We start from the raw sequence: 19,362 nt of genomic DNA on the forward strand, positions 1-19,362 counted from the left end.
CGTGCTGGGGGCGGAGTCTGTGAATTTACTCTATTGGTGTCATAGCCCCTGTAGGAGTTCAGAGTTAATGTTTCCATTGTAACACCTCCAGATTTGACAGAGAAACACTCATTTTTAACACTCGATTTTAACTACTATCATTTTACACCTCAGAGTTACATTAAAAGAATGTGACTCTGCTTAGAGTAAAATTAACTCTACTTTTGCAAGAAGACTATTAACACCAAAACATTTAACACTTTTGAATTTGCTGTGTATATAAATAAATTTTACTTACTTTTACTTACTTGACCTCTGATTGCTGTATTCGGGATTCCTGATCGCTCACTTACACTTGATTCTACACAAAAGGATATTATAGCCTTCACATTGCATTGGAAGTCTGTTAAGTATCCTACTGTTTCCCGGTGGCTTAAAGATGTCATGTTTTTAATATACGTTGAGAGGTTGCACAGCCAAATTTTTCCACAAGTGGCAACCCTTTATTTCTTATTTTACTAGGCTAGAGGTATTGCCTGTTTAAATGTACTTCTGTCACTGTTATATTCCTGTAATATGTTTGATGGTTGTGTTGATCTTTGTGGGACTGGGGGGGGGGGCTTCTTTGTTTTAGAGTGTGTTTTTGTTTAGTTGTTTTTTTTTTTACATATATATAAGCATATTTACTTAGAAAAATGAAGAAAGGTTTATTGTATTTCGGTACCTGCAAGTACTGTGTTGTTTTCTTTTTTCAATAAAAATATTTGCAAAAAAGACCCATTGTTTTCATCATACTTGCTCAAAAAACAAAAGTCCATATTTATGTACACAATTTTTGGCTAGTTCATTGTTCTTTTGATTAAGGAAAACACAAGGAAAACACAAGAACCCAAAATGTGAGATAAAATAAAACTGATTCCACTTTGTTATCACATTAAAATGTACCAGATGTTGCCAAGGTCAGAATTAATGAGCAGATCAGATCAGCCCCATATTATTAAATGTATAGTGAGTGACACTAATTCAATCTGAAAGATTAAATTAAGACAGAACAATTACAGTAAAATCAAATTTCTAGTATTAGCAATTCACATTCACAATTTTTCCAATAATTTTTACCAACAGCTATAATCATAAAGCAGCTTAAGTTAAGTTTTTTTTATCTGCTGGCTTGGTTCAGTGAGCAGCATCTCTGCAGGCTGCAGATGAGCTGTACCTCAGAGAGGGCTTCTCCCCTCACGCTGTGAGACGCTTGTCATGCAAATAGTAGTAGGCAAGAGGCACATGTTGATTTAGGCTCTGACTTTTACTGGCTTTTGATGTTGGTTTGTTTCCACTGGGCTTCAGTGGACAAATGAAACTGCACAATCGTCATAGAAATTTCCTTTTTAAGTAAATTGGTTTGTCGCTCAGTGTTTGCTTTAACTCATTTGACTTTTAAACACTTGGGAGTCTTTGGCACACCCTACCAGGAACCGGCAATTTACCAGACTAGGAAACACAGACCAACAAGCATTGGGCCTTATTTGGGTGGTCGTGTCTCAGGCCTGTGGATCAATCCCTGACTCCTTTGTTCTGTGTTATAACGGTTCTTTTGGCCAAGAAACTGAATCCCAAGTTACCCCTAATGCATCCATCATAGTGCAACTGTTGTGTGAATGTTAGGATGTATGACTGGGTGAGTGACACTTGCTGTAGAAAATGCTTCGAGTGCTTAACTGAGTAGGAAGGTATTACACAAGTCCTATTTCCCATTTTTCTGTTGAACCCCAGCTCACTGTATTTATCTTCACATACATGATACAGCCAGAATAAGTTAACATATGAAGAGATCTCAGATTATAATCTCACATAACCTCTGATGTTCAGTTCAAAGTGGTCAAACAATAAAACATTAATTTGTTAAGTGTTCAGGGTTCTCTCTCACCTATATTTCTTTTCTTTGTGCTAGATTTTGCCAGTATGTGTGGGTCATTGCAATGGTCTCTCTCAAAACTAAAAAAAAAAAAGTGTGACACCTTCCTGGTGTTGTGGTAAAATATTAAAACTACTGCATTTCAGTGCCTTAGTTCCTGCAGCTGTCATGGGAATGTTCAAAGGTCTATCCTCCAAAAGTCCCAAACTTTAATGAAAAACCAACAGTGGTCATGTAATGGCAAGCAGCAATGCCAACTAATCATGAGTATATAAATATAAATATTGTCTTTCAACTTCTGAATGTCATTCTGTCACAATCTCTTGAATTTTCTGAAATCTGGGGCTAAAGTTTGGACAGAGGCTAACCTTTGTAACTACATATAGACAGCGCTCTCATGTGTGACTATCTAGCTTCTGTCAAGAAACAGAATTGAATATTAAGCATTGACCAAATATGATGCATCTTTTTTTTTAGTACTCTTAAATATCAGTGTACTTGATTGTACACCAGCTTACACATCCTTTAAAGTTTTTTGTGTACACCAACATCTCTGAAACATCTCTCCACCAACAGCTCTGCTGTGTGCGTGCTGGATGTCAGGTGCTAGTAGTTTGCCTGCTCAGTGTTTTTGCATACTGTTCTTATTGTGTGCTAATCCACCATGATGCACAAACAAAATGACAACTTCTTGGTCTTCTTAACTTTGCTCTACAGTGCTACCATTCTGCCGTTTTTATGTGCAGCTGTAATATGGAAAAAAAAACAACCAAAAAACCAAAGAATGTTTCTGATATCATGACTCATTCAGACTAATAAATTTGCCTTTTCCATGTGTTTCATATTCCAAAGTATTTATAAAACCAAACCTGCCTAAAATCACTTTATTCTCATTTTTTAACTTTGCCTTGCTTTATCTGTTTAAAAATTACTAACAGACATATGCTTTCTGATGTTTTATTGATATGTGACTCAGGGATGTGTCACTCAAGGTGGCAACAAACAGCACAAGTGGGAGCAGTTTAAGCTGCCTCTGGCCTCCAGGATCTCTCAGGAAAAATGCTTCTCCTTTCCTTAACGCTGTATGTAAATGTTCACTTCATTTGCCATCAGGCAAATTTCTTCTGGAGATGCCATGCCAGGCAGTTGATAGTTTGAATCTGCCAGTTAAATAATTAGTCTGATCTATGAAACCCAAAGTAGTGAGACATCTAGCTGAATGCTGTCGACTAATCCAACAGCCCGGGATGCATCAGAACAGGTAACACTTCTACCTCTGCTCAGAGCATCCATTAAGTTGATCAGGAATGCTCTGCCTGTATCCATTAGTCCTTTATCTTTTTAATAATTTGATAACAAGTTGATCACAATGTATCTTTAATATTCTTTTTCATTTAAAAAAATGTTGCTTTCCTCTTACTATATAAAGCAACACATGATGGTTTAACATGATGCTTTCTCTGTGCATCAGAAATCTGGCGATGACAGTAATGAAGAGCAGTTTTGTTGGACTCTTCTTCCTCTACTTCAGCAGCACTGTGTCTGGACTAGGATCAGTGGTGTCAAGACGTTACTGGTACGGCAACATTCATTACACCTGGCAAGAGGCCCGAAGCTACTGCAGGAGGTAGGGGTCCTTTGATATATTATATTATATTATATTATATTATATTATATTATATTATATTATATTGGAAATTGTGCAGTTTAATGTCTCACTGCACTCTGAAATTAAACTGTATAGTACAAATAAGCAATTGGAGTTAAAAAAAAATCAAATTATAGACCAAAGTGTATTCTAAACTTCTGACTCATCAGAGTCTTTGGCAGATATAACAGCTGAACACAGCCGTGGCATTCTTTCTACAATAGAAATCAAATATTCTCCCATGTCTGCTGCAGATGTTCCCATAAATGTGGACCTTGTAGGTTGCTTTGCTTTCACTCTTCTGTCCAGTTCATCCCAAACCAGCTCTGGAGACTGTGCTGGACACTCCATGTTTCCAAGCTCACCACCTTGTTCGTGTTTCCCGAGGTAGTTCTGGCACAAAACTTATGTTTTGGGTCATCATCTTGCTGTAGGATGAACCCCTGACCAAGCAGAGGGTACTGCATGGAGCTGCAGAATACTGTGGTAGCTGTTTTGGTTCAGGGTAGCTCTCACTCTGTACAAGTCACTGACCCTGGATCCAGCAAACAGCCCCAGACCATCACACTCCCTCCTCTATGTTTGACATGCACACACTGTGGAACCATCCTTTCACCTACTCCACGGCGTACAAAGATCCTGTGTGATGCAAATGTTGATTCATCAGTCCATAATACCTTCTTCCAATCTGCAGTAGCCCAGTAGCCCTTTTGTATTATTCTGAATGTACATTATTTTACTGTTTTGGGGAACCTTCCTTTTTTTAACCTCTGGCTGTTCACCACTTAACTTTGTACCATTTCAAGCTATTTATTGGGCTTGAACGACTTGAATTGTTATAAATACCTGGAAAAATTGAGGTATTCTAAAACTGTAGTTTAGTGTATGGTGTATGTTCAGTATGTTCATATGTATGTTCGTATTTACGGGGTGGCTGTAGCTCAGGTGGTAAAGCAAGTCACCTACTAACCGGAAGTGTGGTGGTTCGATCCTACGCTGCTCCATTCTGCATGCCAAGTATCCTTGGGCAAGATATTAATCCAATGAATGTGTATGAATGTTAGTGAGACAGCACTAAAAGCTTAGTGCTATAGAGTAGAAAAGTGCTATATAAGAACCAGACTATTTAAGTGACTGAACAAAGCTCAGTTGTTTGTATTTTTTTTTAATCAAAGTGTAAATAAAACTCTTTATCCCAATAGCTGGAATGGAGACAATGACTTGGCCACTGTCTACTGGCAGTCAGATATAGAACAACAGGACATGAGCAAATATAACTCATGGATTGGTCTGCACAGAGAAACAGATGCGAATCAGGCATTAGATGGCTGGACTTGGCCAAATGGAGAAAACCTCAACTTTAATGCCTGGGATTATGACGAGCCAGACTGGGGTCAGCGATGCGGTTACGTAAATTACAACAGCAAAAGGTAAAGTGAGACTGTTCTGGAAACATTTTACTGATTTTTCTTTTAAACAAAAAACTCAAAATTTTTAACAGTCAGTTTTTCTAATAGTGCTGGCACACTTCAAATGTATCCATACTTACACAGCCATGATGAAGCCTTTTTAGTTTTTGTCACTGAGGTAATCAAAACTGAAATTTTATCTTTTATAACTTTAAACTCATAATAAATACTAACTTTCTTTAAAACTGATTTTCAGGGCTTTTAAAGCATATAAATGGGCAGTATTCACAGTCTGTCACACTGATATTTCTGGTGCATTCATCTGTTATCAGCAGGATTCTGTATGAACCTTTAGAGTGGATTATTGTTTCTGTGTTCCTTAATGATGCACACTGACTGTTGTGCACTGTGAGTCTTACTTAATTTGCTTGTGTTTAGACAATTTGCATATAGTTTTCTATGTGGCAAAGCACTGATCTCTCTCTGATACCATTGTCTTGACCAAACTCAGAATTCTAATATGCAGTGAGTCTACTAACTTTCCTGAAACTAAAGTCAAGCTGTGATTAACACAAGCAGCTGTAAAAGGGTTAGAATATTTTTTCTTATAGGACTCATTTATTCAATTCTAATTTTCATTGTTTGTTTTTTTTTCTTGAAAGGCTTAGAAGTGGAGATTGTGAAAACTATTTTTTTTTCATCTGCGACAATTTGGGATTCATCCCTGAGTCAAAAATGTGGGATGAAGCCAAGGATTACTGTCAGGATAAAAATCGCAGCTTGGCGAAATTCACAGATATTGGCGACATAAATTCACATGTCAAGAAGGAGGACTTCCCAGTCTGGATTGGACTGTACAGAGATGGTAAAGACAAATCAGCATCATGTCACACTATTGTAAATGACTGTAACTGATTGGGACAAAATTCAGTGTCAAATTCAAAGTAAATATATTTCCTAGAATCCTAACAAGTCCGTTAAGTCACCACCAGCAACTTCATGTCTGCTAGTGGTGACTTAACTTTATAACAATCAGAGGTGGGACCAAGTCATTGTTTTGCAAGTCTCAAGTAAGTCTCAAGTCTTTATCCTCAAGTCTCAAGTCATGTCAGGCAAGTCAGAGTCGAGTCTCAAGTCACTGGTGTAAAAGTCCGAGTAAAGTCACAAGTCTGAAATTTTGAATTTCAAGTCCTTTCGAGTCTTTAACCTCTGGGGGGTCCTAGAAAAATGCATACACTATTGGGCTTAGAGCCACAAATCGACCACGCCATGAAAAGTGCCATAAAATATCTATATATTAATATTTTTTTCCACTTTAAATTAGCCAATCTTTTAGACCTACTTCTCCTTGAAATATTCATATCAAGTTTTAATTACATTTCGCGGATTTTAACCCTTTATATCCCGGTTTCGTCACATGGCCGCACTGTTTTTTTAGCCCCAAAAAACAAAGAAATCAAATATTTCCCAAAAGATACAATTCCAAGGCCCGGACTCCCGAGTACCACCAACATTCGGAAGATGGCCCATTATTTGGTTGTAATGACCGTGGAATGGGAAATAGCGTTTATAATGGGTTTCAATGGGGCACAAATCAACCACTAGGACCAATAGTGTAAGTTTATCTGTAGCTCAGCCACTGAAGCTAATTTAAGGGAGTCAGACTGGAATTTTGAAATATATGTAACCAGACTTTTTTTTGGAAAAGTTGGCTATATTCCGTTCAACACAGTGCAAATGGCGTGTATACGAACAATGAAAAATGGCACAAATCGACCCAAGACCACCCAGAGGTTAAAAAAAAAAAAAACGAAAAAAGAATGTTGCAGTTATATGCTAAATGTAAATATTAGACCATGTAATTTTTAAATCTGTGTTTTTCTCAACACATGACAAAATAGTGAACTTAGAAAATATACACAAATTGTGAAATTGCACCTCTTTAAAATGCAGCTCAATTAAACCTAGCTCCTAGAATAATTTTCACCGACAGTTCTGAGACCGGCTTTAAAATCGCATGACAAAAATATCATACACATTAAAAAAAACTGCATCACCAACGTAGCCTGGACAACATTTGCTAGTTAGATGAAGTCAGCTATCTCATTGTAGCATATTTATATGCATATTTATAATTAGATGGTTCTTGGAGTGAGTGCATACACTCGTGAAGTTTAGTAACTTCAGGTCACTGCAACAAGCCCAGGTACAGTTTACCGCCGGATGGGTACAGGACCTTGAAATGCACCGTGTAGAACGAAAGACTATCGTACATATCATAAGTTTACCAGTCTCACAAATCGTCTTCATAAATACACATTCGTTAACCGTTTATTAATAGGACCTTTGAGCTCAATGGTAATTAATTAGCAGTAGAAATAATTTCTGGTACGCGTTACAGAAATGTAGCAGTGACAATAATATTGTATGCTGTAATCGTACTGGGCAATTAGTGATACAAAACAACTGTTTTACCCTGTGAATAAAAGTATATGTTTTTGTCAATGTACCATAATAACAGAAGCGAAACGCAATATTGTGTCCAAGTCATGTGACTCGAGTCCACACCTCTGATAACAATAATACTCATTTGAACAGGAAGCTGGTAGGAATCCTTTTTAAAATGGTCTGCTGAAAATGTTATTCCCCCAAGCAACTGCTGTATGCCCTGAATCTTGGTCACTGTCATTCTTCATAATGAAAAACCCAATACAATTTTTATGTAGTGCAGATAAAAGTTCAACTGCTTTTGTTAAACATTTCCAATATAGACTATGTTTTCCCATTTTTTCTTCAGTTTTTGCTGTTGAAACAGTTCTTTGCATTTTTACTTTAGAGCTAGTGGTGAAGTTGGTGATCCACACAGATTTTCATCTATTTTGCTGACAACTCCTGTTCTACAGGGGAGACATGGAGGTGGAGTGCAGGCACTTCAGGCTACATAAACTGGGCTTTGGGTGAACCAAAGAACAATAGCGACTGTGCCTCCGTCTTATCTGTCAGTAAACAGATGGCTGCCCAAAACTGTTCCCACCGCTTTCCATTCCTCTGCTACTGGAACAACTTGGTCGTAATAAAGGAGAACAAGACCTGGGAGGAGGCTCTGGATCACTGCCGAGCTCTCCGTTCACCGACCCACCAGCAGTTTCGTTATGACCTGATCAGCGTGCAACCAGAAGACTACAACAAGATCATGGCTGTAGTCACCGAAGCCAGCACAGAGGAGGTGGGCTCAGATTTAGTGACTTCACATTTTGGACGTGAGATATGTTTGGAGTTTGTTCATGCTGTTTGTTAGAAGGAGCTATGCAGACAACAGCAGCCATCTTAAGCTCTGCTTCATTTTATGTTCTGAATAACTCTGAATATTCTATAGCACAAAAGAGACGGAGGATATATATTTTCTTTTACTCAGCAAAACTTCATGAAAGCTTTCAGCATTAATTGTAGAGAATGTATGTCTGTTAAGGTTCTCAGTCATCCAGGTCATCGTAGTCTAAGGGTACGTCCAGACTAGCCCGGATAGATTTGAAAACAGCGTTTTTGTCTGAAAAAGCTCCGCGACCACACTAGCGTTTCAGTCGTTTCACAGAGTTGAGCGTCCACATTGAAACGGCTGAAAACGCTTACGTTCCAATTCTATGCATGTGTTAAACGCAAGAAGATTCGACCTGCCTCATTTCTGTCTGCCTTTTATTTACTTTCCTGCTCTATGAAATGTTGTGGCAAAATGTCGAGGAACAGCACCGAGTGGACTAACAATGAGGTGGAGTTGTTGCTGCGAGTAACACAAAAGTACAAAGTTGCAAAAGCAAGTGAGAGTTAAAGAATTTAAGAAAAGCTATCTGGAGCATGTACAGACTGATATTAATCTTTAATAGAGCTGTCAAACCTGAGCGCAAACAAAACAACTGCTGTATAATGCCCTCCGCTATCTTAGTTTAATTGGTCACATGACTGCATCACATGACTTTTTAGAAAGTCTGTGTTTTCGAGTGTCCACACTGTGATGGGACAGCTCCATTTTGAAATGTATGCGTTTTCGAGAGAGTTTTCAAAACGTTGCGTTTTTCCTTGGGGAAAACGCCGTCTCAGTGTGGATAGGAGGCCAAAACGGAGAGAAAATTATGCTTTTTCAAACTAAAACGCATTAGTGTGGACGTAGCTTAAGGAGCTTGGAAAGAAAAGCGTCTAGACTTCTTTAAGTGGCTTGAAGACGTTTCACCTCTCATCTGAGAAGCATCTTCAGTTCTCGGGTCAAATGGGCGGTGTGTCTGATTGTGACCGACACCCATTTTCACACCTTGGCTCGCGGTTTTCTTTCCAAGCTCCTTAGACTGTAGAGAATGTATTTACTTCTGACACTCTGCTTTTATATGGATGGAATACAAAGTTATGTAAAACACATCTGCCATACAAAATTAAAAACACTAAAACATAATGCTCTTATGAAAACTTAAACTAGACACTAGACTTGTAGTCAAGACCGCCTAATCCGAGACCAAGACAAGACCAAGACCAAGACCAAATTGAGACGAAACCAAGACCGAGACCGAGTCGAGACGAGACCAAGACCAAGACCGAGACAAAAAAAGTCTTTAAACTGCAGCCAGATGCTGCTTCGTTTACGGGTGTCAGGCATATTTATGTGTTTTTGCTTTCACACAGCCCTCTTCACCGCTGTCTACTGTCTATATATATATATACAAACACTTCTATATACATATGCAGGACACCTTAAACTAGTTTTTTAATTAAGCAGCAAGGCAGAACAAAGTCGGGGCTGTATCAAGACACAGGGACTAAACCCCAATTCAACCAGACCCAGAACTGATCCGGAATTAAAACAGGACTACAACAGTAACCAAGACAGAACCAGAATCAGAACTAGATGATAGTAGCACTAAAAATCATCATAGACCTGCACTACACTTATTTTTTAATTCTACCAAAGTAAAATATTTAGATTGAGAAAAGTTTATATAATTATTTAGCCTTGTTGTGCAAACAAGCCTGCAAAACTTAATAAATTTAGAATTTGAAAAGTAACAAATGGTATCTGAAAAGAAACACTAGGTACTAGATACATGTTCTGATGAGTTTTGGCAAACAACTATTTGACTAACATGTGTGTCTCACCTGCTCTTGTTCCCTCTTTGTTCTGCCGTCATTCTCTCTCTCCCTCTCTGTTCCTCTCTCTCCCTCTCTGTGCTGACAATCAAGCCAAACACCAACATCATAAAATATACAGTGGAAACCAGATGTTTAAATACTCTTCAGATAAAAACACTTTTTTAATTGTAACATCAAATCAGACTAAATGTTTATTTTTTTTAGATTGATAAATATAAAAAACATATTTGTTAACTTTAAGAGTAAAGAGAGAAACTGTCTGTATTTCTTAATTGTAAATGGCACCAAATTGTATTCAAATTGAGCCACACTTATGGAGCTCCACAGTTCTTTTTCTGGTGTTTTGGTTGACATCTCTTGATTTTCCCATGTCAAAGAAACAGGCTCTGTGTTTTGCCTTATATGCATCCACAGCTGTGCCACCAGTTTACTCACATGGACTCTACTAACCTATCAGAATCTTCTTCAGCTCAGAATGGAATCGTCTGGAGTTTTCTTATTAATTAACAATAAACTTAGTGTACATGTACTCCTAAATTTGATGAAAGTGATTAAAATAGACAGCCCCCTCTTTTTATTCTGACATTTAACTAATTCAAAAGATTTCAACATTAATTTATCTAAAACAAAAGTTTACTCTAAATTGATGTTTAACAGTAAAAAAAAGTTTTTATGTTTTCTCCCTAAAGTGTATGTAAATATCTGGTTTCAACTGTGAATATACTGCTGTGTATTGAAATTCCTCTTGTTTTGCATAGAAATATACTGAACAACATACAAAGCATAATATATAAAATAACATCTACCTGAGTTTTTTCTTTGAAAGAAGCTTCTTATGTCCATTGTTGTGTTCATCAGTACACAATTGAAACCGATTTAGATAGTTTGTTTAGCCGTGGAGGGTAACAACTGAAAATGTGAAAGACTCTCTAAAAAATCAGCATTGCTGTTCGGCTTTTTATTTATCCATTTGTTGATTCACTCGAAGAGCAAGTAACGCAACCAAGTGATCAGTTTGATATCAATCTTTTGTGATACACCGTCATATTTACATTATTAGTTCAGTACGAATGATTTGCTTTGGTACCTGGTCAAACTTAAGCTCTCCTCTGTCTGCAGCAAACTCGCAGGCAGCAGCTTCTCCCCCCTCGCTCACATGGGTGCTGTGCTCAGTCGCCTAGTGCCTGAGCTCGGATCATACCAAAATTAGGGGGAATTTACGACGGTGCGCTCTGTGCTTCGTGTGTTGTTTTTGTTTTATACAGTTGTCAGTCAGGCATCTAACTAACAAATTACACTCCAAAAGACCCCATGCTTCTGAAAAAATGACCCGGGCTTAAGCCCAGTAAGCCACCCCCCCGCTCCGCTGATGGTTGACTCCAAATCTCCCGAACACTATGTCGATTTTAGAACGCAAGACCGAAACAGCGAGACCAAGACCGAGACCAAGACAAAAGTCCGTCGAGACCAAGACAAGACCAAGACCACGTAAAAGTGGTCTCGAGACCGGTCTCGAGACATCCAACTCTACTAGACACTGATATTTTACATTAATTTCATGGGCTTTGTGCTGAGGTGCAGTCTGATGTTCCTGAATCCTCCCTTAGTTATGTTGCAACAGGCCAAGGCTGCTAGAGGCTTCCCATGATGCACTGAGCGCTCTTGTCATTCTCTCTGTGTTTATACACTAATACTAATCCCACCAGGAACTGTTGCCGTTTTAAACCCCTATGACATTAAAACAATTAAACATAATGTGTGCAGGGGAAGTCTAAGGAGTAAAACACACTTATTTTGAAGGGAAAGATTAGGGATTAAATGGGTTCACCGTCTCGCCCATAAGGAGTGTTTGGTTCTGTCTCTTTAAAAACTTTGTGTTTTGTTTTGTTTCATTGCAGTAAGTGGACTCTCATGTTATAATAAAACTCTCTTAATGCTTCCAGAGAGGTTCACTGACTGCTTCTTTCCCCTAGGTGTGGACAGGGCTGCGATTCCTGGCTGGTAAATGGCTGTGGGTGAACGGGGCAGATATGAAGTTCTCCAACCTGGCTCAGTGCCCCCCTACAGTGCAGCGCTGTGGAGTCTTAAGAAAGACCAGCACGCACAGTATAGAGACCAGAGACTGTGCAGAGAGACGAAACTTTGTGTGTTATAGGAAGTAGGCCGCTTGACGTCACTGCTACAGTCTTTTAGCCTTCATCAACTATACCTCTCTAATTTCCTCTCTGTTTATTAATGGAATTTTCATTAGAAGGTATTTTCATTAACACATCAGTTTAAATGGGCACCAATTTGTATTCTCTACAGTTGACGCATTGACTAAGCTAAAAATATTCTTTCTTTATATTGTTGCATTACATATTTGCTAAAAATACTCTTTTTTTGGAAATATAAAATTACTCTTTAATCATTAACTCAACTGTTAAGAGTTAAATAAATAGAGCACATTTTTTCTATTTCCTCGATATTCTCATTTTATTTATTACTATTATATTTGATTTTGTTATTACTTTAGATTTCTTTGTGACATTATAATACTTTGTGCTAAGTTAGTGCAAGTAAAAAGAAATAAATGAACAAACTGGCTATAGCTTGTTTGAGTGCTGAATTTCTTTCAGGGGTGTGTGAAGGATGTTGTATCTGGTTGGTTTTTTTAGTTTGACAGCATATTTCTCATGTTGTTTGATGAAGCCAGCTGCTGTTCAACCATGAATGTTTCACACATCTCATGTGCTTATTGTAAATCAATGTAACTTTACAGAATGGCTGCATGCAAGTGTCATCACTTCCCTGTTCAGAAAAAAATTCTTGGTGTCATTATGTCAGCACAGGACTTTCTGTTCTCTCAGGTATGAACACAATGCTGAAGATGGTACCTGTCTGTTCAACAGCAGACAAACACGATGTTACTGGTGAGGTCTAAACAAGTAACGCCCTCTGAATTTTACAGTTTTTCTTATAATGGGATTATAAGCAAGCACCAGTGTTGGGTAAGTTACTTTAAATTAGTAACTTAGTTAAATTACTAGTTACTTCTATCAAAAGTAACTCAGTTACTTCAAGTTACTCGTTACTTTCAAAGTAACTAGTTACTAGGGAAAGTAACTTTGGTTTTACTCAGAATTTGTCATGGTCTCCGCTCCTCGACAGCTGACAGCTGTCAGGTGCTTTGTTTTTGTTTCCCTTTCTCTCTTGCCCTCTTCCATTCTCTCTTTCTCCTGCCGGGCGGAGCTCAGTATGGGCTCCTGCCCCTGGCCTACACACCTGGAGGTGATCAGCACATCTGTTGCTGATCATAAGAGATTGGAACCCTTCTTAAGAGGGAGAGTCTGCTCTACTCGTCGCTGGATCGTTGAGCCATCAGCGTCAGTCGTCCTGTATTTTGTAAAGTCAGTTTGTGAGCCTGTCTGAACCAGGAAACTAATGTTTTTTTTCTGCCTGTGTATAGATCGCCTCTGGACCTGTTCTTTCCCTGTGCATGGCGACTGAACGGAAGCAAGAGAGATAAAGGAGAGGAGATGTGCGAGGGTTTAATGAAAACCTTCCCTTCCTGGACTCCTGCCTCTTTCACTCCTGGACCCTGGAACCCCGGCCCCTTTTCCCCTTGACATCACTATATGTATATATGAATTCCACTGTAGAGGAACACTGTAAATAAATGCACCTTTTGAAGACACTAGTGGTCTGTGCGTGAGTCCGATCTACAAAACCTGACAGAATTCTCTTCTTAATGTGTTGCTTCCGTAACTGGATACCCAGCCAGACTGCCAGTCTTCTAGCTTGCTTACTTGCCACAAGTGCACTGTGCCACCTACCAATAGAAAGGAAAAAATAATGTGCATATTTCCACGAGAGAAATCCCACGCCTGGCCGCCATGATTCTAACCTACATCACAGCGTCATGTGCGCTTTTTACATCCAACACGAAAACTGCAGTCGTGGTGCTTTGATTGTACTCAGAACTCAGAAATTCTGCTAGAGACCGGCCCACCATTATAGGAAAAATCATAAAGCCTTTGAATGAAAACAAACACTGTTGTGACAGTGATGTACACTGTTTTGATGGTATATATGCATCAATCTATCAATCGTTTGTTGTAAGATTCAGATAATTATTTTTTAAAAGCTAGATATTTTAAATCAGAATAAGAAAGAAAAGTATTTCTTTGTGCCCCCCTCTCTCTGTTAATGCCCTACCTGGCCCCCTGGCAACACTTTGCTAGACCCACCCCTGCACAGTTACCAGCTGTCAGCTACTTAGAAAAGGATCCTGGTGTTATAAACAGTTCATAACTTCCCTTCAACTCATTCATGTCACCTAAAAGGTAAACCTGTTTCTCCATCACCTGTTCAGCTCTGATGATTCAGTAAGGACATCTCCTGGTTTCATCTTCATGTTTCCCTCTCACCACATATCCAAACCGACATCATGACCAGCAGCTTTTACAGCTGTGGCTCCAGCAAACATCAGCTGATACTAGAAATTATTATTAAATAAATTCTAACAACAGCTGATCATGCTTAAACGTGCTGCTATTGTTTAGCGCGACATCCGCTGGTTTCCTCTTTCTGGCGCAAAGTGGACGATAAACAAACGAGAGAGAAAAGCCGATCAGCTGATCATTGATCAGTTTCATGATTGAAGTAGAAACAGGAGAGAGAGGGGAGAGAATAAGAGGAGAAGAGGCAGCTGACAGCAAAGACACAAAATAAATCCAGCTTTGTGTCTTTTTCATTCTAGCTGAAGTCCAGGACAAACTGTATTCCTTTTCAGCTCAACACGAACCACGTAATAATTTCTCTGAATACCAGACTATTCTGTTTTTTACGGGATGGTTGGAAACTCTACTAACTAACCTTATGAATAAAATAAAGTTCACTATCAGTAACATCATAGCACCCACCCAGCTGTATAGAAACTCCGTCGTGCTACCTAGTACGCAGTATGAAAAAGTCAGCACAGTGAAAATAAACTCCACGTAAACTTGGTTTATATCTGACCCAGATGGACTGCAGGTCATAACTTCTTACCTGAAGTTCAGTTCACCTCACACTCGGACAGACAGCCGCCTCGGCTCTCTGCTCCTCCTGCCTCCCCTTTCCCTCATCCACCTGCTGGCCTCCACCACTTGCTAATGTTACTGAATCTGTGGAAGCTCCGCGATAGCCACCACATGAAGTAACGAATAACGAGCCTATCTAAATCCCAGTAACGATTAACGCGTTCCTGATTTTGGCATAATAACTAGTTATTGTGCTCGTTACCACAATAAGAACGTAGTTACTGTAACACGTTACTTAATAACGCGTTAGTCCCAACACTGGCAAGCACTTTTGTGAAACTGAAATTTTCCTTTGGTCCTTAGAAAGTCAATTATACATGCAGCCAAAATTTCACAGCACTCATTATGTATGTCCAATGGTTGGACCGGTCTCATTGCACTTCATGTTACTAGTGTTGTAAAGTTAGCTCTAATTCAAAGGGTTTAACAAAAATCTTTGAGCCATTTAGGAATTGAACAGGTTTTTATACATGGTCCTCTGTGTGTAAATGTAATTAGTTTAAATATAAGGATTATTTTTAATAGTTGAAAAGCTTCTAAGGTCAATGACTGCCTGAAATCTAGAACCTAGAAACAAGAATGTTGCATTTTCTTGCTTGTAATACTGTGCCAAGCCTTTAATGCATCCACCTCCAATTACCCCAATTACTTACTAGAGTTTAGCCTTTCTGTTAACTTCTGCACCAAGAACATCTCCACCCCCATCAGGTCCAATCACCTGTTTGTTTCTGCGGTTGCTGCTCCAGGCTGAGGACTGTTTTTCTCATGCAGCTGTGCACAGTTTGTTTAGGATTCCCTTCATCGATTAAATGGAAAAAGCTTGGAGTTTTCTTCCTGTGTTGTTTTTTGGATTATTGTACTGGATTGGATTGGCAAATGATAAAACTGGATTCTCTGTAAAGGTTCTCAGTCATCCAGGTCATTGCAGTCTAAGGAGCTTGGAAAGAAAAGCGTCTGGACTTCTTTAAGTTGCTTAAAGACGTTTCATCCGAGAAGCTTCTTCAGTTCTAAGAGCAGCTGCTGGAGAGTCCCAGATTTAAGCCCTGTGGGAGTGTCCCACCAAAAGGGACATGGACCCCCTAATGATCCTCCACCTAATCACACGAGCCAAGGTGATCACAGGTCACAATCAGCCAAGGTTTCAGGTGAACCCATTCTGGGACACAACCAATAAAACTGGATTATTTTCCTCTTTTTATTTTTTGACTGAATTGAATCAAATATGAGCCATGAACTACATTTAACTTAAAGAACTGAATTATTATTGTATAACCATTATTTTCTGTGCGTAAATACATTTGAGTTTTATGAAAGAGACTGTAGTTGTTGGGTTTGTTTCAGTTGTTTGGGGTGACAAGCACTGTAACATGTTTGCATCCTTTGTGAAGTTTTTTTGTATTTCAAGGGTAAAACATCATTCCATACCGATCTCATATCTCAGGATCTGACTGGCACCCCAAACCTTCATTACATAAACTGTCACACTAAGTCAATTAGCACATCCCAGCCACACAGACATAGTAAGCGCACCCAGAGAGAATGGCCCAGAACACTGCAGAAACCAAGGGACACCGAACAGAGTTTGTTGGTTCCTGCAGTATAGTAGTAGTCATCAGTAATGTAAAAACACACTATGTTTCATTGAGATAGGGTGAGTGACTTGGCCATTGAAGAATATTCTTTATGGGTCTCACAAATAATCCCAGTAAAGTTCATCTTGGTTTCATCCATCCAAATACTTTTTTTCTAGACCTGTGCAGAGTTATTTGATGTCGTCTAAAAGTCTTATCTAACCTTCTTGACCTTGTGTGCAACCAGTGGCTTGCAGCTAGATGTATTTACACCCCACATCCCACTCCTGAGGGGTTTTCTTGACTTGGTTAGATGTTTGTGAAAGTTTTTTTTAACCAAGTAAAAATTCTTAAAAATTCTGAGTCCTCTGACTTTCATTGTGTCACATGGTCTGTCCTGCCTTTTATGTTGCTGAGCTCATAATTTCTTTCCTTTTAAGAAATATAAAAGATTGTCAATCTGGACACTCCTAAAGTTTCTGATATCTCTTTGATAGGTTTATTCTCATCCTAGTAAAGTTCTCTTTCAACCTCACATTGAGAGTTCTAGTGAACAGCTACAAAATCCAAGTTCGACACATGGAATCTACTCCAGATTTCTAATCTGTTTAATGGAATAATTGAACAGTTGACTGTTAAATGGAATAAGCATTTTATACTTTACTTTATAACACTGGGGTGAGAGAAGGAAGACAGGATAAAGACATGCTGTGGAAGAAAGACAGAGATTAATAACAAGTATGATTCAATGCAGAGAGGTCTGTTAACACATAGTGAGTGAGAAAGGTGACTGGAAAGGAAAAACTCAATGCATCATGGGAATCCCCGGCAGCCTACGTCTATTGCAGCATAACTAAGGGAGGATTCAGGGTCACCTGGTCCAGCCCTAACTATATGCTTTAGCAAAAAGGAAATTTTTATGGACAGGATTTCTAGGCACAGCCAAGTGGCGGAGGGCTTTAGCTTTGGTGGCCTCAGAATCTCATCTCAGATTTTTGCGGATGATGTGGTTCTGTTGGCTTCATCGGGTGAGGGCATACATCCCTACCCTCACCTATGGCCACGAACTGTGGGTAGTGACCGAAAGAACGAGATCGCGGATACAAGCAGCAGAAATGAGCTTCCTCCGAAGGGTGGCTGGCCTCTCCCTTAGAGATAGGGTGAGAAGTTCGGCCATCCGGGAGGGGCTGAGAGTAGAGCAGCTGCTGCTCCACATCGAAAGGAGCCAGCTGAGGTGGTTCGGGCATCTGACAAGGATGCCCCCTGGGCGCCTCCTGGGTGAGGTGTTCCAGGCATGTCCCACCGGGAGGAGGCCCCGGGGCAGACCCAGGACACGCTGGAGAGATTATATCTCTCGGCTGGCCTGGGAACGCCTTGGTATTCCCCCGGATAAGCTGGAGGAGGTGGCTGGGGAGAGGGAGGTCTGGGCCTCTTTGCTTAGGCTGCTGCCCCCGCGACCCGGCCTCGGATAAAGCGGATGAAGATGGATGGATGGATGGAAAGTTTGAAGCCCAATCTTAAAAGTAGAGATAGTGTCTGTCTCCTGAATCCAAACTGGAAGCTGGTTCCACAGAAGAGGGGCCTGAAAACTGAAGGCTCTCCCTCCCATTCTACTTTTAAATACTCTAGGAACAACAAGTAGGCCTGCAGTGTGAGAGCGAAGTGCTCTAATGGGGTGATATGGTACTACAAGGTCATTAAGATAAGATGGGGCCTGATTATTTAAGACCTTGTATGTGAGGAGCAGGATTTTGAATTCAATTCTGGATTTAACAGGAAGCCAATGAAGGGAAGCCAATACAGGAGAAATATGCTCTCTCCTTCTAGTCCCTGTCAGTACTCTTGCTGCAGCATTTTGGATTAACTGAAGGCTTTTCAGGGAGGTTTTAGGACTTCCTGATAATAATGAATTACAGTAGTCCAGCCTGGAAGTAATAAATCCATGAACTAGTTTTTCAGCGTCACTCTGAGACAGGATATTTCTAATTTTAGAGATGTTGCACAAATGGAAGAAAGCAGTCTTACATATTTGTTTAATATGTGCGTTGAAGGACATATCCTGGTCAAAAATTGGTCAAACTCCAAGGTTCCTCACAGTGTTACTGGAGGCCAAGGTAATGCCATCCAGAGTAAGAATCTGGTTAGATACCATATTTCTAAGATTTTCAGGGCCGAGTACAATAACCTCAGTTTTATCTGAATTAATAAGCAGAAAGTTAGCGGCCATCCAGGTCTTTATGTCTTTAAGACATTCCTGCAGTTTAACTAATTGTTATCTGTGTGTTATCTGGCTTCATAGATAGATAGAGCTGAGTGTCATCTGCATAGCAGTGAAAATGTATACTTCTAATGATGCTGCCTAAGGGAAGCATGTATAATGTAAACAGAATTGGTCCTAGCACTGAACCCTGTGGAACACCATGATTGACATCAGTGTGTGAAGAGGACTCTCCATTTACATGCACAAATTGGAGTATATCAGATGGACATGATACAAACCAGCACAGTAGCTGTAACACCTACACCAGCTGTTTCTATGCGTTCGGGCCTTTCGTCCACACGTAAACGGCGTTTCGAATCGAACACGCTGTGACCCATGTTATTGCTTACATGAGATGAATTGCAAAATAGCAGATAGACACAA

At 39.6% G+C, this 19,362-nt stretch overlaps 1 protein-coding gene across 1 annotated transcript; it reads left to right on the plus strand.

The window, feature by feature from the left end:
- Positions 1-3,067: 3,067 nt before the first annotated feature.
- On the plus strand, positions 3,068-12,670 carry LOC147339473 (macrophage mannose receptor 1-like). Its single transcript, XM_086299586.1, has 6 exons — positions 3,068-3,155; positions 3,366-3,521; positions 4,745-4,972; positions 5,614-5,816; positions 7,855-8,177; positions 12,058-12,670. The coding sequence occupies exons 1-6, from the start codon at positions 3,082-3,084 to the stop codon at positions 12,244-12,246; spliced, it is 1,173 nt and encodes a 390-aa protein (XP_086155712.1). The 5' UTR covers positions 3,068-3,081; the 3' UTR covers positions 12,247-12,670.
- Positions 12,671-19,362: the final 6,692 nt, after the last annotated feature.

Source organism: Aulonocara sp. 'chitande type north' Nkhata Bay, linkage group LG1 (assembly GCF_057382095.1).
Source record: "Aulonocara sp. 'chitande type north' Nkhata Bay isolate Kocher_YH1m ecotype deep benthic linkage group LG1, A_spYH_male_GT1.1, whole genome shotgun sequence".
In the NCBI taxonomy this organism is placed as follows: domain Eukaryota; kingdom Metazoa; phylum Chordata; class Actinopteri; order Cichliformes; family Cichlidae; genus Aulonocara; species Aulonocara sp. 'chitande type north' Nkhata Bay.